The sequence below is a fragment of the Hemitrygon akajei genome, chromosome 16, assembly GCF_048418815.1.
Source record: "Hemitrygon akajei chromosome 16, sHemAka1.3, whole genome shotgun sequence".
NCBI classification, from domain to species: Eukaryota; Metazoa; Chordata; class Chondrichthyes; order Myliobatiformes; family Dasyatidae; genus Hemitrygon; species Hemitrygon akajei.
Genome location: NC_133139.1, coordinates 67,432,540 through 67,454,856, shown reverse-complemented (window position 1 = coordinate 67,454,856; position 22,317 = coordinate 67,432,540). Strand labels below are relative to the sequence as shown.

The 22,317-nt window shown below is 42.6% G+C and overlaps 2 protein-coding genes across 2 annotated transcripts in view; one reads left to right on the top strand and one right to left on the bottom strand.

The window, feature by feature from the left end:
- LOC140740138 (uncharacterized) overlaps positions 1–4,214 on the bottom strand; it is a 60,862-nt gene extending 56,648 nt beyond the window's left edge. Inside the window, exon 1 of the mRNA XM_073069074.1 lies at positions 4,090–4,214. Coding sequence (XP_072925175.1) covers positions 4,090–4,120 — 31 coding nt within the window. The 5' untranslated portion in view covers positions 4,121–4,214. The remainder of the gene's footprint in view (positions 1–4,089) is intronic.
- LOC140739661 (uncharacterized) overlaps positions 1–22,317 on the top strand; it is a 329,689-nt gene that overhangs the window by 84,380 nt on the left and 222,992 nt on the right. The window lies entirely within an intron of this gene.

Below are 22,317 nucleotides of genomic sequence, written 5' to 3'. Positions count from 1 at the left end.
CATAGACTTCAGTTCAGCATTCAACACAATCATTCCTCAGAAACTGATTGGAAAGCTGAGCCTACTGGGCCTGAACACCTTCCTCTGCAACTGGATCCTGGACTTCCTAACTGGGAGACCTCAGTCAGTTCGGATCGGGAGCAGCATTTCCAACACCTTCACAATGAGCATGGGCCCCCCCCCCCCCAGGCTGTGTACTTAGTCCACTGCTGACCCACGACTGTGCTGCAACACACAGCTCGAACCACATCATCAAGTTTGCCAATGACACGACCGTGGTGGGTCTCATCAGCAAGAATGACGAGTCAGCTTACAGGGAGGAGGTGCAGCAAGTAACGGACTGGTGCAGAACCAACAACCTGTCTCTGAATGTGAACAAAACAAAAGAGATGGTTGTTGACTTCAGGAGGGCACGGAGCGACCACTCTCCACTGAACATCGATGGCTCCTCAGTAGAAATTGTTAAGAGCACCAAATTTCTTGGTGTTCATCTGGCGGAGAATCTCACCTGGTCCCTCAACACCAGCTCCATAGCAAAGAAAGCCCAGCAGCGTCTCTACTTTCTGCGAAGGCTGAGGAAAGTCCATCTCCCACCCCCATCCTCATCACATTTTACAGAGGTTGTATTGAAAGCATCCTGAGCAGCTGCATCACTGCCTGGTTCAGAAATTGCATCATCTCAGATTACAAGACCCTGCAGCGGATAGTGAGGTCAGCTGAGAAGATCATTGGGGTCTGTCTTCCCGCCATTACAGACATTTACACCACTCGCTGCATCTGCAAGTCAAACAGCATTATGAAGGACCCCATGCACCCCTCATATAAACTCTTCTCCCTCCTGCCATCTGTGAAAAGGCACCAAAGCATTTGGGCTCTCATGATCAGACTGTGCAACAGTTTCTTCCCCCAAGCCATCAGACTCCTCAATACCCAGGGTCTGGACTGACACCAACTTACTGCCCTCTACTGTGTCTATTGTCTTGTCTATTACTTATTGTAATCCCTACACTGTTTTGTGCACTTTATGCAATCCTGCGTAGGTCTGTAGTCTAGTGTAGTTTTTGTGTTGTTTTACTTAGTTCAGTGTAGTTTTTGTACTGTTTCATGTAACACTATGGTCCTGAAAAACATTGTCTCATTTTTACTGTGTACTGTACCAGCAGTTATCGTCGAAGTGACAATAAAAAGTGACTTGACTTGACTTGATCCACTGCCTTGCCTTCATCAACTCTATAAGATTGGTTAGCCGTGACTTACCACACTCAAAGCCATATTGACTATCCTTAGTCAATCCCTGTCTATCCATATACTCATATCTAGAATATCTTCCAGTAACTTTCCTACTAATGATGCCCGGCTCACCAGCATATAGTTTGCTGGTTTACTTCTAGAGCCTTTCTTAAATAATGGAACAACATTATCAATCCTCCAATCCTGCGGTACCTTACCTGTCACTAACAATGTTTTAAATATCTCTACTAGGGCCTCTGCAATTTCCTTTTACTATTAATATATCTGTAGAAGCCCTCAGGGTTCTCCTTCGCTCTGTCTGCTCGAGCAACCTCTTTAACTCCTCCTAAATTCCTTCTGAACTGTTATCCTGTATTTCTTACGGTCCTCAAGTACCTAATTTGTTCTTGTCTTCCTATATCTGCTATACACCTTTTTCTTAAATAGGGTCTCAATATCTCTTAAAAACCTGTTACCGCTGCCTTTTATTCTGATGGGAACATACAAACTCGGTACTCTCAATATTTGACTTTGGAAAGCCTTCCACTTACCAAGCATCCCTTTGCCATAAAACAATCTATCCAGACCACACTTGGACATTCCTTGGGTGGGAAAGACTTGGAGGAGAATAGGCCAAATGCAGGCAAATGCAATTAGTGTAGATAAGCTGTAGGGTCGATATTGTTGGGAAGGCTGAACCATTTTTACCAAATCTACTCTTAATTGTATTTAGCCTATTCTCCTCCAAGTCTTTCCTATCCAGGGACTGTTCAAGCATCACTTAAAGATTGTAATTGCATCTGCTTCTACCATATTGTTTCAGATAACCAGCATCTTCTGTGTAAAATATTTACCTCAAATGTTCTTAAATTCCTCTCCCTCACCTTAAATCTATTTCCTTTTGTTCAAGACTCCATAGCCCTGTAAATAAGATTATATCTATCCTCTCAATCACTTATAACTTTATAAATCTCTATAAGGTCATCTCTCAGTCTTCAATGAGAGTAAAGCCAGCCTGTCCACTTTCTCCTTGTAACTCTAGCTCACTAAGCCAGACAATATCCTGGGAAATCTCTCCTGCATTCTCCCTATTGCTACCACAATCCTTCTGTAATGTGGCATCCAGAAATATGCACAATAGTCCAATGAAATATAATCGATGTTTTGTACAACTGCAACATGGCATCCAAACTTGTACACTCAATGCCTCAGCCCATGAACATGTGTATGCAAATACTTACAAGGGGTCCTGGGGTAAAAGTACCACAGAGAAGTTTTATCAAGAGAACATACAGATTTCCCGGTGGTCTGGAATCAGTCGTGTTTAAGATGTGTTTCCTTCAGTCACACAAGGAATCATCCTTGAGTCTCAACAAAAGCGGCCTGGTGTGCTGAGCAGTCAGAAGTGAGCCATTACATCAATTAACTAGCAAAACATGTAGGGTTCACCACATTTTCAACATCCTCTGGGTATAGAAGGTGCTGCTGTTACTGACAGAACAGAGAAATCGCTTTGACTGGCCATCATGCACATTTAATCTACTCCCATCTGTCTGCATGTAATCATTATCCCTCTGGTTCACATGTGCAGCTAAATGTATTGGCTTTCGCCACCTCTCCTGGCAGCACTTTCGAGGTACTCACTACTGTTTGTTAAAAAAACTTGCCCCGCAATCACTTTTAAAGTTTTCCCTATCATCATAAAGCTATGCCCTTTGGTATTTGACATCTACACCCAGGAAAAAGACTTTGTTCTATGTATGCCTCTCATAACATGATAAACTTCCTGTGGTGAACTACATATACCTGTCTGGACACACCCCCTGATGACTGCTCCTGTGGCTCCTCCCACAGACCCCGGTATAAAGGTGATGGAGGTCTGAGCCCGGCCTCTCTGTCTCCAGGATGTAGTATGGTGGTCACTCACTGCTTGTTCCTTCTTCCAGTCAATAAAAGCCGATATCTCGCCTTTACGTCTCAGAGTGAGTTATTGATGGTGCATCACTTCCGTCAGGTCTCCATTCAGCATGCAATGCTCAAGAGGAGACAACCCACTGATAATTAACAAATAATTTCTAAGCATTTACACCAGCACATTGCCCAGACAATATACATGTCATGTAAATTCAATTTATTCCAATGACAAAGTAGGATCAAATAGTTTTTTAAACTTTCAATTCAGTCTAAAAATGTCTTTTATTCATAAATGAGATTTTACAGTTCAAATTGACCACTTTGTGAATGATTTACAATAAGATACAATCAAAATGAGAGGGAGAACTGCTTAAGGTGGCCTGTGTACAGCAGCTGCCTGAGAACTGTAGACTACTCGGAGATTACTCAGATCAGCATTTATTGCCTCCCAGTCACTTTCACCATGGTGTATATGAAAAGGTTGCTATTTTCAGTCCACAGTTCAGACCGCTGGTGGAAACATTCACATATTAAATAAAAACTGCGGAAAATGGAGTATGCAGAAATGCTGTGATCTTAGTGTGAGGTGCTGGAGAAAAAATATAAAAAATATAAAGAATAAAAAAAAATAAAAGGGAGCATGAAGGAATGAAGAGAGAAAAAAAAGCCTGAAAGAAGCAAAGAGTAAGGACATAAACATTCACACCAAAGATTGCAGAGCCATGTCAAAGTCTAATTATCTAATATATTTTAAGAGAAAAGGAAGAAATGATTTCTTAAACAGATGAGGCAAGGGGAATTGTATTCTTATGAGAGTGACAGCGAGAGAAAGGTCAAACAAGAAAATATTCATTCATACAGAAAAAAGTACTAACTTTACATGTCTAAAAATGGTAAAACACTGTTACAGAGTAATCTTTCTGAGATCAATTTCACTTAACATACCAAGCATAAGGTAGCTGTATCCCAGTTGCATTGTGTTCTCAAAAGTGTTGAACTGTAACTGTTCAGTGGTAATCTCACTCAGGCACTGTTCTCTTCCTTTTCACAATACTGAGATCATTTAGCAGAACTTCAACAGATGAAGTCACAGACACACCCAAATGGGGGAGGAGAGAAACCCAGCTTTGGCCTGCCTCCCACGCTCCACAACCTATTAATCCATTGATTTTAAATCTACGTATGAATTCAAATCTGGAGTATACCCTTGAGATCCTACAACATCTGATTCTACTCATATGCTCCAAATTCTGGAAATCCGTTGTTGGCAATACCAATTTTCCAAATCTGCTTATTGCATGATAGATGATTGATTAGATATGTGATTGAAGTGCATTGAAATGAATAAAAAGTTTCATAGAACATAGTACTGGAACAGACCCTGCAGCTGGAGATAAGGAGGAATTTCTTTAGCCAGAGAGTGGTGGATGCCAAGCCTTTATGCAGATTAAATCCAGAGAATGATAGATTCTTGATTGGCCAGGGCATGAAGGATACGGGGAGAAGCCTGTAGATTGTGGCTTGAGGAAAGTTGGATTAGTCATGATGAAATAGCGCAGCAGACTCAATGGGTCAAAAGGCCTAGTTCTGATCTTATACCTTATGGTCTTAAAATGTTTTTGACCTGTGTGGCCACTTGCAAGGAGCTATGAACTTGAATCCCAAGAACTCTCTGCTCAGTAACACTGTTATGGATCCTGTCTTTAACAATGTACTGTCTCCTTGCATTTGTCCAGCCAGGGTGCAGTGTCTCACTAACCCAACCATCTATATTTTCATCTAGGTCATTCATATACATCACCAACAGCTGAGATCCCAGCAAAGATTCCTGCAGAACACTACTAATTACAGACCTCCAACTTGCATAAGCCTCTTTAAAGCCTACCCTCTGTTTTTTATGTGCAAACCAGTTCTGAATCCAAACAGGCAATTTGTCACAGACCCCATGCATCTTAATCTTCTGGATTAGCGGCCTTTGAAGTTCTTTCTCAAACATCTTACTAAAATCTATGTCGGCAACATTCACTGCCAACCATCATCAATCTGCCTCATAACCTTGTCTAAAAGCACAATCAAGTTGGTAAGACACAGCCAACCCCATGATATTGTTCCCCATGTGAGGCTCATTCAGAAAATAATGAGGCATGGGATCCAAGGGGACCTTGCTTTTTTGGATCCAGAATTGGCTTGCCCACAGAAGACAAAGGGTGGTTGTGGATGGGTCATATTCTGCATGGAGGATGGTGTTCCACAGGGATCTGTTCTGGGAACCCTCCTGTTTATGATTTTTATAAATGACCTGGATGAAGAAGTAGAAGGGAAGGTTAGTAAGTTTGCGGTTGATACAAAACTCGGGGGTGTTGTGGATAGTCTGGAGGATTGTTAGAGGTTATAGCGGGACATCGATAGGATGCAGAACTGGGCTGAGAAAAGGCAGATGGAGCTCATCCCAGACAAGTGCATTGGTTCTTTTCGATAGGTCAACTTTGAAGCCAGAATATAACATTAGTGGTAAGACTCTTGGCAGTATGAAGGATCAGAGAGATCTTGGGGTCCATGTCCATAAGACATTCAAAGCTGCTGCGCAGGTAGACAGTGTTATTAAGAAGGTGTATGAAGTGCTGGTGTTCATCAACCGTGGGATTAAGTTCAAGAACTGTGAGGTATAAGACCTTAGTTAGACCCCATGGAGAACTGTGGTCAGTTCTGGTCACCTCACTACAGGAAGGATGTGGATGCTATAGAGAGAATGCAGAAGAGATTTACAAGGATGTTGCCTGGGTTGGAGATCATGCCTTATGAGAAAAGGTTGAGTGAACTTGGCCTTTCCTCCTTGGAGTGATGGAGGATGAGAGCTGACCTGATAGAGGTGCATAAGATGATGAGAGGCATTGATTCTGTGAATAGTCAGAGGCATTTCCCAGCACTGAAATGGCTAATATGAGGGGGCATAGTTTTAAGGTGCTTGGAAGTAGGTACAAGGGAGATTTCAGAGGGAAGTTTTCCACACAGAGAGTAGCAGGTTTGTGGAATTCCCTGCCAGGGAAGGTGGTAGAAGCAGATAAAATAGGTCTTTTAACATAAGAACATAAGAAATAGGAGCAGGAGTAGGCCATCCGGCCCATTCAGCCTGCCCCGCCATTCAATAAGATCATGGCTGATCTGTCCGTAAACTCAGTTCCATCTACCTGCCTTTTCCCCATAACCCTTAATTTCCTTACTGTGTAAAAACCTATCTAACTGTTTCTTAAGAATATTTAATAAGGAAGCCTCAACTGCTTCCCTGGGCACAGAATTCCACAGATTCACCACTCTCTGGGAAAAACAATTTCTCCTCCTCTCCATCCTAATCTTCTCCCCTGAAGCTTGAGGCAATGTCCCCTGTTCCAGTCTCACCTACCAAAGGAAACAAATTTCCTGCTTCTATCTTAGCTATCCCTTTCAAAATTTTGTATGTTTCTGTCAGATCCTCTCTCATTCTTTGAACTCCAGAGAGTATAGTCCCAGGCAACTCAATCGTTCCTCATGAGTTAACCCCTTCATCCCTGGAACCAACCTGGTGAACATCCTCTGCACTGCCTCCAAAGCCAGTATATCCTTCCTCAAGTATGGAGACCAGAACTGCACACAGTACTCCAGGTACAGCCTCACCTGTACCCTGTATAGTTACAACATGACCTCCCTGCTCTTGAATTCAATCCCTCTAGCAATGAAGGCCAACATTCCGTTTGCCTTCTTAATAGCCTGTTGTACCTGCAAGCCAACTTTTTGCAATTCATGAACAAGCACTCCCAAGTCCCTCTGCACATCAGCATGCTGCAATCTCTCACCATTTAACTAATAATTTGCTCCTCTATTATTTCTTCCAAAGTGGATGATTGCACACTTACCAACATTGTATTCCCATCTGCCAAATCTTGGCCCACTCACTTAACCCAGCTATATCCTTCTGTAGACTCTCTACATCCTCTGTACAATTTGCTTTTCACTCAGTTTAGTGTCATCAGCAAATTTTGCTGTGCTACACTCAGTCCCCTCTTCCAAATCATCAACGTAAATGGTGAACAGCTGCGGGCCCAGCACCAACCCCTGCGGCACCCCACTCACCACTGACTTCCAACCGGAGAAACACCCATTTATACCAACTCTCTGCCTTCTATTGGTTAACCAATCCACTATCCATGCCAATACACTTCCTCTGACTCCATGCATCTGTGTCTTATTTCTAAGTCTCTTGTGCGGCACCTTATTAAACACCTGGAAATCCAAGTATACGACATCCACCTGTTCCCTTCTATCCACTGCACTCATTATGTCTTCAAAGAACTCCAGTAAGTTTGTCAAACAGTCTCTTAGATAGATACATGGAGCTCAGAAAAATAAAGGGCTATGCAATAGGGAAATTCTAGGCAGCTTCTAGAGTAGGTTACATGATCAGCACAACATTGTGGGCCAAAGGGCTTGTAATGTGCTATAGATTTTGTATGTTCCATGCCACACACAATACCATGCTGGCTCTTCCTAATTAGATCAACAATTTCCAAACATTCATATATCCTATCCCCCAGAATTTTCTCCAACGATTTTCCTACAACTGACATGAGATTCATAAGTCTGCAGTTCCCAAGATTGTCCCTTGTTCCGTTCTTAGTTAGTGGGATAACATTAGCCACTCACCAGTCCTCCAGGATCTTACAAACATGTCCTAGAGAGGTCATGAAGATACTGGTCAAGGCCCCAGCAATCTTGTCTCTTGCCTCCTTCAATAACCAGGAGTAAATCCTATCAGGCCCTGGGGACTTATTCACCTTAATACTCATTAGGAGGCCCAATCCCTCCTTCTCCTTGACCACTAAATACCCTAACATATTTAGACATTCAGCACTGATCTCCTGGTCCACCATGGCCTTTTCCTTGGTAATTACTGAAGTTAAGTACTCATTAGGTACCTCACTCACATTCTCAACATCCAGGTAAGTTCTCCCCCCTTATTCTGGAGTGGTTCTACCTTCTCCCTAGTTATCTTCTAGTGCTTGATGTATGTATAGAATGCCATGAGATGCACCTTATTCCTACTTGCCAAGGACTTTTCATGGCCCCTCTTGGCTTTTCTAATTCCCTCTTTAGTTCTTTCCTGGCTTCCTTATATTTCCCGTGTACTCCGTTTGATCCTAACTTCCAAAGCTTTACATACTTGCTCTTTTTCCTCTTGACTAAATTCATCACCTCTGGAGATCTTTCCATCCCTGTCCTTCCTTCTAACATAAAAAGCAACGGTTCCAACACCAACCACTGTGGAACTCCACTGGTAATCGGCAGCCAGCCAGAATAGGATCCTTTTATTCCCACTCTCTATTTTCTACCGATCACCCAGTGCTTGATCCATTCTAGTAACTCCCCTGTAATCCCATAGGATCTTGCTAATCAGCCTCATGTGCTTATCAAAGGCCTTCTGAAAATCCAAGTAAAGCATATCTACTGCATCTCTTTTGTCTACCCTGCTTGTAATTTCCTCAAAAAAATTGCAGTAGGTTAGTCAGGCAGGATTTTCCTTTCAGGAAACCATGCTGGCTTTGGCCAATCTTGTCATGTGCCTCCAGGTACTCCATAATCTCATCCCTAACAATCAATTCCAACAACTTCCCAACCACAGATATCAGCTTAACAGCTCTATAGTTTCCTTTCTGCTGCCTCCCATCCTTCTTAAATAACAGAGTAACATTTGCAATTTTCCAGTCAGCTAGTACAATGCCAGAATCTATCAATTCTTGAAAGATCATTGTTAATGCTTCAGCAATCTCTCCAGCTACTTCCTTCAGAACTTGAGGGTAGATTCCATCAGGTCCAGGAGATTTATCCACCCTCAGTCCATTAAGCTTCTTGAGCACCTTCTCAGTCGTAATTTTCACATACTTCACTTCCCTGACACTCTTGAATGTTCGGTATACTGCAGATGTCTTTCACTGTGAAGACGGATGCAAAATACATATTCAGTTCCTCTGCCATCTCTGCATCTCTCATTACAATATTCCCAGCATCATTTTCTGATGGTTGTATATCTACCCTCTTTTACCCTTTATATATTTAAAAAACTTTTGTTGTCTTTGATATTAGTCGCCAGCTACATTTCAAAATTCATCTTTTCCTTCCTAATAACCTTCTTACTTTCCTTCTGCAAGATTTTATAAGCTTCTCAATCTTCCATCTTCCCACTGGCTTTGGCTTCCTTGTATGCTTTCTCTTCTGCTTTTATTTTGCCTCTGACTTCACTTGTCAGCCACGATTGTGTCCTCCTTCCGTTTGAAAATTTCTTCTTATTTGGAATATATCTATCTTGCACTTCCCTCATTTTTCACAGAAACTCCAGCCATTGCTGCTCTACTGTCCCTCCTGCTAGTGTCTCTTTCCAGTCAACCTTAGCCAGTTCCCTTCTCATGCCATTGTAATTTCCTTTATTCCACTGAAATACTGACACATCGGAATTTATTTTCTCCTTTTCAAACTTCAAAGTGAACTTGGTCATATTGTGATCACTTTTCCGTAAGGGTTCCTTAACTTTAAGCCTCTTATCACCTCCAGATCATTGCACAACATCCAATCCAGCACAGCCGATCCTCTAGTGGGTTCAACAACAAGCTTTCTAAAAGGCATCCCTTATACATTCTGCAAATTCTCTCTCTTGAAGTCCAGGACTGGCCTGGTTTTCCCAATCCACTTTCATGTTAAAACCCCCAACGATTATCATTACATTGCCCTTCTGACACGCCTTTTCTATCTCCTGCTGTAATTTGTTATCCACATCCTGGCTGCTGTTCAGAGGACTGTGCATAACTGCCATTAGGGTCCTTTTACCCTTGCCATTTCTTAACTCAACCCATAGAGACTCTACACCTTCCGATCCTATGTCATCCCTTTCTAATTTGCCTTGCTCACCACCGATTCTACCTACAAGTTAAATTTCAGGGTGTTCTGCAAAAAGACTCTCAAGTCCTTTTGCATCTCAGATTTTTGTCTTTCTCCCCATTTAGAAAATAGTCTGCACATTTATTTCTACTACCAAAGTTCATGACCATGCATTTTCTAAAACTGTATTTCATTTGCCACTCCCTTGCCCATTTCCCTAATCTGGCTGAACTGAAGACCTTCTTCTGTTGCATGGGGCGACTGAGAAGAACCCAAGTGCAAGACACCGGCACTTCCACAGAGTTGGGGATGCTGGCGTAGGCGTGAACATAGAACAGCAAACCGGAGGAATCTTGACAAGGAGACGGGATTTACAGGGATTATCTTGAAACTGGAGCTGAATTTAGAATTAACATTTCTAATTGGACAAGGGAACGAAGTATCACATGAGAATAGACCAACAAACTGGCAACCTGTGATAGTGACACCATCGTACTTATTTCACAGTCTCTGATGAGAACCAGGTGTACTGTAATTAAGTAAACTAGCAGCAATTGGAAATCTAATGACTGAATTTAGGGCATAATCAGGGAGAAAGGAGCGTTAAAGGGGAATAGCCAACTGGAACCATGACGTCTTCAGCATTGCTGTTTCCTCAACACTACCTTCTACTCCACCAATCTTCATATCATCAGCAAAATTGGCAACAAAGCCACCTACTCAATCATCTAAATCATTGATATACAGCATAAAAAGCAGTGGTCCCAACACCGATACCTGTGGAACACCACTAGTTACTGGCAGCCAACCAGAAAAGGATCATTCTGTTGTCATTAGAGAGTGTCCAGAGGATGTTCACGAGGATGATTTGGGAATGAAGGGCTTAACATATGAGGGGCATTTGACAGCTTTCTACCTAGTTTCCTATATTTGCTCTTCAGAAACTTACCTTTTTTTCTAGCTATAGCGGTGCTTCCAATATACTGTGCCTTCTAGCTGCTCTCTTTCCCCCTTAAGAATACTATGGACTCAATCTAGGATGTGAACGACCATCGATCTAAGATGTCAATGATCTAATATGTTACCTGGGAGGCACCATTCCATTTGAGAGTCTCTTTTATGTCCACAGAATTTCCTGTCTGTTCAGCTAACTATTGAATTCCTTATCACCAACACTATCCTCTTCTCCTCCTTCCCTTCTGAACCACAGAGCCAGAATTAATGCCAGAGATCTGGTCACTGCAGCTTACCCTCAGGTCATTTCCCTTCCAAGAAAATTCAAAGTGGTGACAGAGGGGAGTGGCCACAGGGGGACGAGGAACTGAAACTGTATGTTATTTTCTTGAGAAAGTTGCAGAATGAGTGGTAGGCTCATTGAAAAAGGAAATTTCCTTGCCTGTTCGATAAGCTGGAAGGAGGGCAAATATTTTGCCTGGCTGTGGAGTCTTTGAACTTTAGGTCAACAATATTAGAATAAGAGCTGACCTAAGAGAGCTGAAAAGTAATTTCTTCTCACAGATGACGATGAACTTGGAATGATGAATTCAGGCACATGAAAATTAATATAGAACATAGCACATGAACAATATGAAGATGATCTGCCATGAACACAAGAACATAAACATAAGAACATAAGAGATAGGAGCAGGAGTAGGCCAATCGGCCCCTCAAGCCTGCTCCGCCATTCAACAAGATCATGGCTGATCCAATCTTAACCCTAGTTTTCACCGAATCCCACAAGGCAACAGTGCCAACCAACAGGGCACCATGCTGCCCATTTTATTTTATTATTCATCCCACCCAAACCCATGTGATCACCCGGGGAAAAAAAAACGAGTTGCCAATTGAGGAGAAAAAATCAGGAAAATTCCTCTCCGACCCATCCGGGCTATCGAAAACTGGTCCAGGAGATCACATGGCTGATCTAAACCTAGCCTCATGTCCACTTACCTGCTCACTCACCGTATCCCCTAATGCCATTTTTATCCAGGAAAATGTCTATCTCCGTTTTGAATTTATTGAGTGTAGTAGCTTCCACAGCTCTCTGGGGCAGTAAATTCCACAGCCCCACTACCCTTTGAGTGAAGAAATTTCTCCGCATCTCAGTCCTGGAACAGCATCCCCTTATTTTAAGATTATGCCCCCTAGTCCTAGTTTCACCCATCATTGGGAACATTCTCCCCAAATCCACCCGATCAAGCCCCTTCACAATCTTATATGTTTCAATAAGATCGCCTCTCATTCTTCGGAACTCCAATGAGTAGAGTCCCAATCTACTCAACCTCTCATCATACATCAACCCACCCATCCCCGGAATTAACCTAGTGAACCTTCTCTGCACTGCCTCTAGAGCCAGTATGTCCTTTCTTAAATATGGACACCAGAACTGCACGCAGTACTCCAGGTGTGGTCTCACCAATACCCGGTACAACTGCAGTAAGACCTCCCTGTTCTTATACTCCATCCCCCTAGCAATAAAAGCCAGCATTCCATTGGCCTTCTTGACCACCTGCTGCACTTGCACACTAACTTTTTGTGTTTCCTGCACCAGGACCCCCAGATCCCTTTGCACAGAAGCACTTTCCAGTTTCTCTCCATTTAGATAATAACTTGCTCTATTATTTTTCCTGCCAAAGTGCAAGACCTCACACTTGTCAGTATTATATTTCATCTGCCAAATGTCTGCCCAATCACTCAGCCTATCTATGTCCCCCTGCAGGGTTTCAATGTCCTCCGCACTCATTACACTCCCTCCCATCTTTGTGTCATCAGCAAACTTCGATACGTCGCACTTAGTCCCTTTCTCCAAATCATTAATATAGATTGTAAAGAGTTGGGGTCCCAACACCGACCCCTGCGGAACACCACTAGTCACCAACTGCCAGTCTGAGAATAAACCATTTATCCCAACTCTCTGTTTTCTGTTAGAAAGCCAATCCTCCACCCATGCCAGAATATTATCCCCAATCCCATGATTTTTTACTTTAAGTAATAATCTTTGGTGTGGCACCTTGTCAAATGCCTTTTGGAAGTCCAAATACACCACATCCACTGGTTCCCCTTTATCTACCCTATATGTTTTGTCCTCAAAGAACTCCAACAAATTTGTCAAACATGACTTCCCTTTTGTAAAGCCATGCTGACTTTGTCCTATTAAGCTATATTTATTCAAATGCCCTGTTACTGTTTCCTTAATTATCGATTCCAACATTTTGCCAACCACAGATGTTAGGCTAACTGGCCTATAATTCCCAGCCTTCTGTCTATTGCCCTTTTTAAATAAAGGAGTTACATTAGCATTTTTCCAATCTGCCAGGACCATTGCCGAGCCCAGCGAGTTTTGAAAAATTATCACTAATGCATCCACAATCCCGACTGCCACTTCCCTTAAGACCCTAGGATGCAAGCCATCCGGTCCAGGGGATTTATCCACCTTCAGTCCCATTAATTTATCAAGTACCATTTCCTTGGTGATTTGAATCGTAGTTAGCTTCTCTCCCCCTAGAGCCCCCTGTTTATCCAGTGTTGGGATATTTTGAGTGTCCTCTACTGTAAAAACTAATACAAAATATTTGTTCAGCGTTTCCGCCATCTCCATGTCCCCTACCATTAATTTCCCGGTCTCATCTTCTAGGGGATCAACATTTACTTTAGCCACCCTTTTTCTTTTTATGTAACTATAAAAACTCTTACTATCTGCTTTTATGTTTTTCGCCAATTTACTTTCATAATTTATCTTCCCCTTCTTAATCAATCTTTTTGTTATTTGCTGCTGATCTTTAAAAGCTTCTCGATCTTCAATCTTCCCACTAGATTTAGCTACCTTATATAACTTTCTTTTTAGTCGTATACTTTGCTTTATTTCTTTACTTAGCCACGGATAACTATTTTTTCTTTTACACCCTTTTTTCTTCAGTGGAATATATTTTTCTTGATAGTTGTAAAATAACTCTTTAAATATACACCACTGATCAAGTACCGATCTACCCTTTAATCTATTTTCCCAATCCATCTTAAGCAATTCCACTCTCATACCATCATAGTCTCCTTTATTTAAGCTCAGTACGCTTGTTTGAGATCCAACCCTCTCATCCTCTAATTGAATATGGAATTCGATCATGTTATGGTCACTCATTCCAAGGGGATCCTTTACTAGGACATTTTTTATTAGTCCTGTCTCATTACACAGGACCAGATCTAAGACTGCTTGCCCCCTTGTCGGCTCAGTAATGTATTGTTCAAGGAACCCATCCCGAATATACTCAATAAACTCTTCTTCAAGGCTGCCGTGTCCGACTTGATTAGTCCAGTCAATATGAAAGTTAAAATCCCCCATAATTATAGCTGTTCCCTTATTACAAGCCCCAACTATTTCCTGATTTATGCTCCGACCAACTGAGTTACAGCTGTTTGGAGGCCTATAGACTACTCCCACCACTGCTTTTTTCCCTTTACTATTTCTTATTTCTACCCAAATTGTTTCGTTATCCTGATCCTTTGAGCCAATATCATTTCGCTTTATTGCAGTGATTTCTTGCTTTATTAACATAGCCACCCCACCTCCTTTTCCTTCTTGCCTGTCTCTCCTAATTGTCGAATACCCTAGTATGTTTAATTCCCAGTCCTGGTCACCCTGCAGCCATGTTTCCGTAATTGCCACAATATCATAACAATACGTAATTATTTGTACCGTCAACTCATCAATTTTATTCCTAATACTACGTGCATTCAAATAAAGGACTTTCAAATATGTTTGACACTTATTTCCTACCTTTTCCTTTTGTACAACTTTACGCTTATCTCCGTACATTCTTTCCCCTCCTGACACACTCTGTCTTTTTATTCCTCCACTTTTACCTACATCCATTACCTTCTCCATTGTCTTTTTAATTATTTGCTCTCTAGAATCCTCCCCCCAAACTAGTTAGTTTAAAGACCTCTCTGCAGCCCTAGTTATATGATTCGCCAGGACACTAACCCCAGTCCGGTTCAGGTGAAGCCCGTCCCTCTGGAACAGTTCTCTCCTGTCCCAGTACTGGCGCCAGTGTCCCAAGAAGCAAAACCCACTTCTCCCACACCAGTCTTTGAGCCACGCGTTTAACTCCCTAATTTTATTTAACCTAGCCAAATTTGCTCGTGGCTCAGGTAATAATCCAGAGATTATTACCCTTGAGGTTCTGTTTTTTAATTTGACCCCTAGCTGCTCATATTCCTGTAACAGAACCTTCTTCCTTGTCCTATCTATGTCATTAGTACCGACGTGTACTAAGACAACTGGATCCTCCCCCTCCCACTGCAAGTTTCTCTCCAGCCCAGAAGAGATGTCCTTAACCCTGGCACCAGGCAGGCAACATAGCCTTCGGGACTCTCGCTCTCGGTTGCAGAGAACCCTATCTATCCCCCTGACGATACTGTCCCCTATTACTACAACATTTCTATTGACTCCCCCCTCTGGAATGGCCCCCCACTCCACGGTGCTATGGGCAGGTTGCTCATCCTCCCCACAGTCCCCGCTCCTGCCCTCACAGGGAGTTAAAGCCTCGAATCTGTTGGACAAGAGCAAGGCCTGCATCTCCTCCAGCCCTACCTCCTGGATTCCCCTACTTGCCTCACTCATAGCCACACCATCCTGTGCTTGACTGCAATCTACATTAGTTAATCTATTAGGTGTGGCTATCTCCTGGTACACAGAGTCCAGGTAACTCTCCCCCTCCCTGATGTGTCGCAGTGTCTGAAGCTCGGACTGCAGCTCATCAATATGAAGCTGGAGTTCCTCGAGCAACAATCACTTGCTGCAAATGTAGTCGCAGTGTCCCTCAATGGGGTCTACCGGTTCCCACATCTCGCAGCAGTAACACATCACCTGCTCCATGCTATATAGTTAATTTAATGTACTAGTATTAGTTATGCAAGAACCCTTTGCCCCAATACAGCTAACTATCACACTATTTAACAATACTTTTAAAGTTATAAATGTAAAAGGAAGCAGGACTACTTACCAATACTTACCAAGCAACTAGCTGTGAGAGCTCTGCAGCTCCGGTCTTCCTCACCTCGCCCGGTTCCGTCGAAGCCCGTTGAGCCAAAGCCCTTAAGACTCGACTCCCGGCTCACTCCGCTGCCCGCTGTATCGGGCTGTGTTCCTTTTAAATCTCCCGCACTTCACTGCCCGACGTCACACGCCTGCGCAGTCCCGCCTCTCTCAACTCCGATGAAAACCGGTAAAATTCAAAATGGCTTCCGCCTCACTCTTGCTCCGATTCTCAGAAGTCCTTCTCCGAAATAAACCCGAATCAGGATTTTCTGACCTTTTAAATCTCCCGCACTTCACTGCCCGACGTCACACGCCTGCGCAGTCCCGCCTCTCTCAACTCCGATGAAAACCGGTAAAATTCAAAATGGCTTCCGCCTCACTCTTGCTCCGATTCTCAGAAGTCCTTCTCCGAAATGAACTTGATGAAGAACAGAGAAAAACAAGAGAAACACAGAGGGAGATCCTGGAACCTGAAGCAACATTCAATGTGTCAAGCAGAATCAGTGTGCAGAAAGGAACTGGCAATGTTTTGGATTAGGAGTCTGAATCAGGTCTGAAAGAAGAAATGGCCAGTACAAAAAAGAGAGGGAGAAAGGTGAGACATGGGCCAGTGGTTTTTGGTGGACCAAGGAAAGGTGAGAACTCAGATGAAGGAATGGGAGAGACCAGGGTAGAGTTTCGAGACACAGATAGGTGGGTGATGGTGGAAGCAGGGAATGAGAAAGGAAGCAAGGAGTGGTGTGGATGGAGCCAAGTTAGGGGTGGGGAAGGTTAAGATGAAGCTGGAGGGCAGCGGATGATAACTGGGTACCCAAAGGCTGTAGTTGATAGTGCCTGATAATTAAGGAAGGCAGTAATGAAAACCATTATAGCGAGTTGTCAAGGGCATATGGAACCAGGTTAGGTGATCCTATGGGTGAAGTGTATGTGTGTTAGTTGGATTGAATTTGAAGAAAGAAGTGAATAAAAATGGTCTATGGGTGTTGCAGCTATGAACACACATAGAGGAATGGAATTAAAACGTTCAATGGCAAAGATTCAAAAGTTCATTTATTATCAAAGTATGTATGCAGTACGCAACTCTAAGAAACATCTTTTCCAAATAGCCATGAAACAAAGAAAACTATGGAAGTCATTTGAAGAAAAACATCAACCCCACAAAAAATATAAATCACACAATAGCAACAAGAACATCACCCACCCCCCCATGCTGAAAATAAATCATGCAAATGACAACATCAAACCTCAAACCCCAACCCTCCCTCACACAAAGGAAACAAATCATGTCAAACGGCAACAAGTCAGTATGTATAAAAACACGGAAGATAATAAAAAGCATATAACCGAAAGAGTCCATTTTGAACTACAGTTCACAGTCCAACCATAAATTGCAGAATTTTGGTAACGTCCTTCAACAGTTTCAAGGGAGAGAGAGGCATCACTGGAACATAGAGGCTTTCCTTTGGGAGCAGTGAGCAAGAGGTGTGTCACACACAGACACTTATCCAGCATTAACGAGCGAGCGATGGGTAGTTGATGCTGAATACTTGCTTGCCAACGCATTCGCCTCAATGTTCTTGAAGCTTTAATCAGCAAGTAATGGGGTCAATCATAGGTTCACTCCCCATCTCTAAGCTTTTTCACTTTGAGACTGTTTGCCTCCTGGAATTTTCTCGGAGATATCAGAGATCTCTCAATCGATCTACAAACTGTAAATTGCCAGCTCTAATATTACCAGAAACACAACTAAAATAAAAGATGTAAAAGAAGTGAAATAGATAGTTTTGTGGACTAACTGAAGATGTCACCTGAGGAAGCATTATGTGCTGGCACCATCTTGACAGGGTAGAGGAGAACCCAGGAGATGAGAATTACAAATATGTTCTCTCAAAGTTCTGACTGCCTGTTTTTGTTGGACCAGGAGGAGCAATGTCCACCTGGAGGCAGTACAGTCCATGAACTGAGCTTCAGAATGTGAAGCTACTCCATGTGTTGGTGCTTTCACAGCTTCTTTCCTGAGAATCTTACAGCACGTTAAGTGCCTGAGCACTGAACCATTGTGTTACAAATACAGTTATACATAAATTTGAGACAGATGCCATTCCAAAATACCAGAGTCTGCACCAGCAACTACACATTTATACTAATCTTATAGTATTCCCTTTGCTTGAATCCTCCCTATAGGCCATCAACTTCCCTGTTTCTACCATTCACCCACACACTAAGACTAATTTACAGTGGCCCGTTAATTTACCAACCAGCACATAATTGGGATGTGGGATTAAACTGGAGCCTTCAATCAGGGTTTCACCAGTGTCACTTGGCTGCAGATCTTATCACAACTTCTTTCTAAACATGAACATTAAAGCTGAATTCCAGTAACGTAAAACTTTAATTTTTCCCATTATTCATCTGATGCAGGCTAACTTTGATATTATTCCTCTAGTGAACTACATCAATAAGATATGATTAACATTATTGAGATGTGAGTAACTTCTCAATTTCACATTGGGGATGAGCAGGAATGAGATTAAGAATAGAAGAATGGTGGATGTTACCTTTCCTTAACATTACTGGCTTACGAATTTGTTCTGAAAACATATCTAATGTGCTTTACTCCATCCATCAAGGATTGCTCCACAGAGATGTGATTGTGTTAAAATGGCCTCTCAGCAGCCTGTCGGAGAAAGCAATGACTACCCATCTTATCGCTATGATTCACACTCTCCGCAGTGACTGAACATCTGGATAAGGGTAGCTCTTAAGCACAATTTTATGTCACAAGTCAGGAGGCTATTCTACATCAACACGGTCACCAACCTATGACTTGCTTTGGCTCTTATGAACAAATCTAAGGTCTTGGTGAGTGTGCAAAGATTTGGTACAAATGATAAGGAATTATTTTGTGAATTGTTTTGTGCATTTCATTATGGGAAGATTTAATGAAATTGTTCAAAACCACAAACATTTTGGCAGACTGGATAGAGGGAGGCACCTTCCTGTGGTTGGTAGGTATGGAAGTATAATAACTGGGACAGGTAAGGAGAATTTCTTTAATGGGGGAGCTGTTTCAGTTTGGAATGAATCGCTTGGAAGGACAGCAGAAACAGATTAAATGGCAAGCTTTCAATAGAAACAAAACATTGTCTCAAAAGCATCAGGGTTGTGAAGCTCAAGTAGGCGAGTGGAAAGGTGGACAGAGAGAGACACAGTTGGGGATAGGACCAGACATCAGGTGGGAATAGGACCAGGAGGAAAACTCTCAAGGAAGAGAGGGAATAAGTGAGCCAAGATGGAATGGTTGAACAATGGTCTAACTAGCAACAGTATATTAGATAGATTTGTGTATTTTATGAGACAAAGCACACTGAAAGTCGGTGGCATGTAGGTTGACACAATTGAGTTTCACATAATCTGAACCAAAGAGTAGAGATGGGAAGTTGTAAATAGGGAACTGGACATGTGAGTTCTGGGGCCCAGGGATGAGTTAGGGTGGGAGGGAATGAGAGTCTAAGGAGTAAGTGAGAATGAGGAGAGCTGGAGTGGTGTTGCTGCTGACTGGAGGGTTAAAGGGAAGTAGGAGGTGCCTGCCAGAGAATACTGACATCTGGATCTAGTATCTGCCGAATTTCTTGTGTATCTTGTATCCAGTGTTTTCATAAATGGGCTGCTGACATTCAGTTTGTCCAAGAAATGTCCCAAATGGTTATAAAAAATAGAGTCAGAGGTCAAATCCTCTCGGTTCAGTATTGTATCTTGGCCAGCCAGCAACTGCTTGCAAAAGGCTCTCTGTGGTGGTGGTATGCAAATGGAATTGCAAGCACAAAGTGAAATGTGTTCTGCTGCTGGGATAATTGCCCAGGAGATCAGACTTTGCAATCTCTTGTACTCTGACTAATGAAGATTCAAAGAGAGTGTGGGGAGCACTTGCAAGGAGGAAGGAATAACTTGGCTCTATGGAGTATATTCTCATAGCAGTGAAATCACACAGTCACATTTCTGGATCCAAAAACAAACTCACATCAGTCACATCAGTTTGTGTGGGTAAGAAGAAAGTCAATCAACTTTTTGATACTTTTGTTTCTGCCATACTTCCCCTCTCCTCCTGAACCCTGTGACCCTGTCAAATGGTGCTGTCAGAAGGTACAGCCAGGCCAGTCCAGTTTCTACCTCACTCAAGTGACCATTTGTCCCAGTGGAAACCACTGCAGTGCATATTAAACATGGAGTCATAGAACACTACAGCAGAGGAACAGGCCCTTCAGCCCACCTAGTCTGTACTGAACTATTAATCTGCCTAGTCCCATTGACATGCACCCTGATCATAGCCCTCCTTTCATCCATGTACCTATCAACATTTACCTTAAATGTTAAAATTGAACCCCTCAAACAGAACTTTGCTAGCAGCTTGTTCCATACTCTCACCATGCTCTGAGTGAAGAAGAACCCCTTTATGTTCCCCTTAAACATTTTACATTCATCCTTAACCCATTGTGACCAGAGACCAAGGCGAGGATATAAGGAACCAAGTGCTGGAGTTCTGAGACTAGATTTCAGACACAATATAGAGACTGAGATGAGGACAGGGTTCTAAACTAGATGCTAGATGAGAATCCAAAATAGAGCTGACGGCTGAACACTGAACCTCAGTTCAGATACTTTCTAAATATTAAAATCCTGGTGCCAAAACATGGTCACTAATCATCAGGACGGGCCTGAATCTTTTAAAGGGGCCACACCAGTTATCCATATGCCGGATAGTCGGAGTGTCTAAGCTCCGGAGCTGGTGCAGTCGCGTGCGTATCGTAGCCCCCATGACCTCTAGTTGTAGACTCAACCAACCTCAATGCATGCCTGCTTGCATTTACCTCATAATTAACCTCAACCAAATCTTCCTTCAATCTATTATATTCTAGGGAATAAAGATTCAAAGTACATTTATTATCAAAATACAGTATACGATCCTGAGATTCATTTTCTCCACAAACAGCCATGAAACAAAGTGTTGGGATGTTATGTTGAAATTATGTAAGACATTATTATACTATTAAGGAACTCATTCAAGGAATAAACATCAAACCTCCCACATGCACAAAAGAAACACACAAATCCCACAATCAGCAACAAAAATATCAAGTGAGGCTTCTTGGCCTCAAGAACACATGCTTTGCTCGACAATACCCCCAGAGACAGTGAATTGATCAAATGGCCCAAAAGCACACCACCTAAGTGTTGATCTCAGGCTCCAACAGTAGCAGAACCATGGTTGACAGAGAAAGAGAATGTAAAAGAAGTGATAGAAGTAGTTTTGTGAATCATCTGAAGGATGCTGCTCTTGATCACGTTGTCCACTGGCACTATCTTCTTTAGGGTCAAACCTTTCCCTACAACTCAGGTCCTTGACACCCAGCAGCACTGCTGTAAATTTCCTGCGCACTCTTTCAATCTTATTTACACATTTCCTGTAGGTAGGTGAGTTAAACTGCACACAATATTCCAAATTAGGTCTCGCCAATGATTTATAGAATTTGAACTCAACATACTAACACTTGTACTTATTACATTAATTTATGAAGGCCAATCTGTGAAATGTTTTCTTTATGACTCTAACTACCTATGACACCACTTTTAAGGAATTATGGAACTATATTTCCAGATCCCTCTGTTCTACCACAATCCCCAGTGCCCGACCCCTCACCATGTAAGACCTATGCTGGCTGGTCCGCCCAACATTGAATATCACATATTTGTCTGCATTAAATTGTATCTGCCATTTATCAGCCAGTTTTTCCATCTGGATCAGATCCTACCACAACCTTTGTTGCTTGCTGTACACTACAGCCCAATCTTGGTGTCATCTGCAAACGTGCTGATCCAGTTTGCACATTATCATCCAAATCATTGATACAGATGACAAGCTACAATGGAACCAGCACCGATCCTTGAAGCACCCCGTCTCAAGCTTTCAGTCAGAGAGCTAACCACCCTCAAATACTCGCTGGCTTCTTGCACAAAGCCAATGTCCAATCCAATTTCGTACTTCATCTTGAATGCCAAGTGAGTTATCTTCTTGACCTTGTCAAAGTCCATGTAGACAACATCTCATCAGGCGCCCCAGACCAGTTCAGAAGTAGGTGAAAACCTGGCCAGCAGGAGCCATCTCTGCTCTTCAAGACTGCTTTGAGCACACTGACTGGCACATGTTCAGGGAGGATGCAACCGATGGCGACTCTACC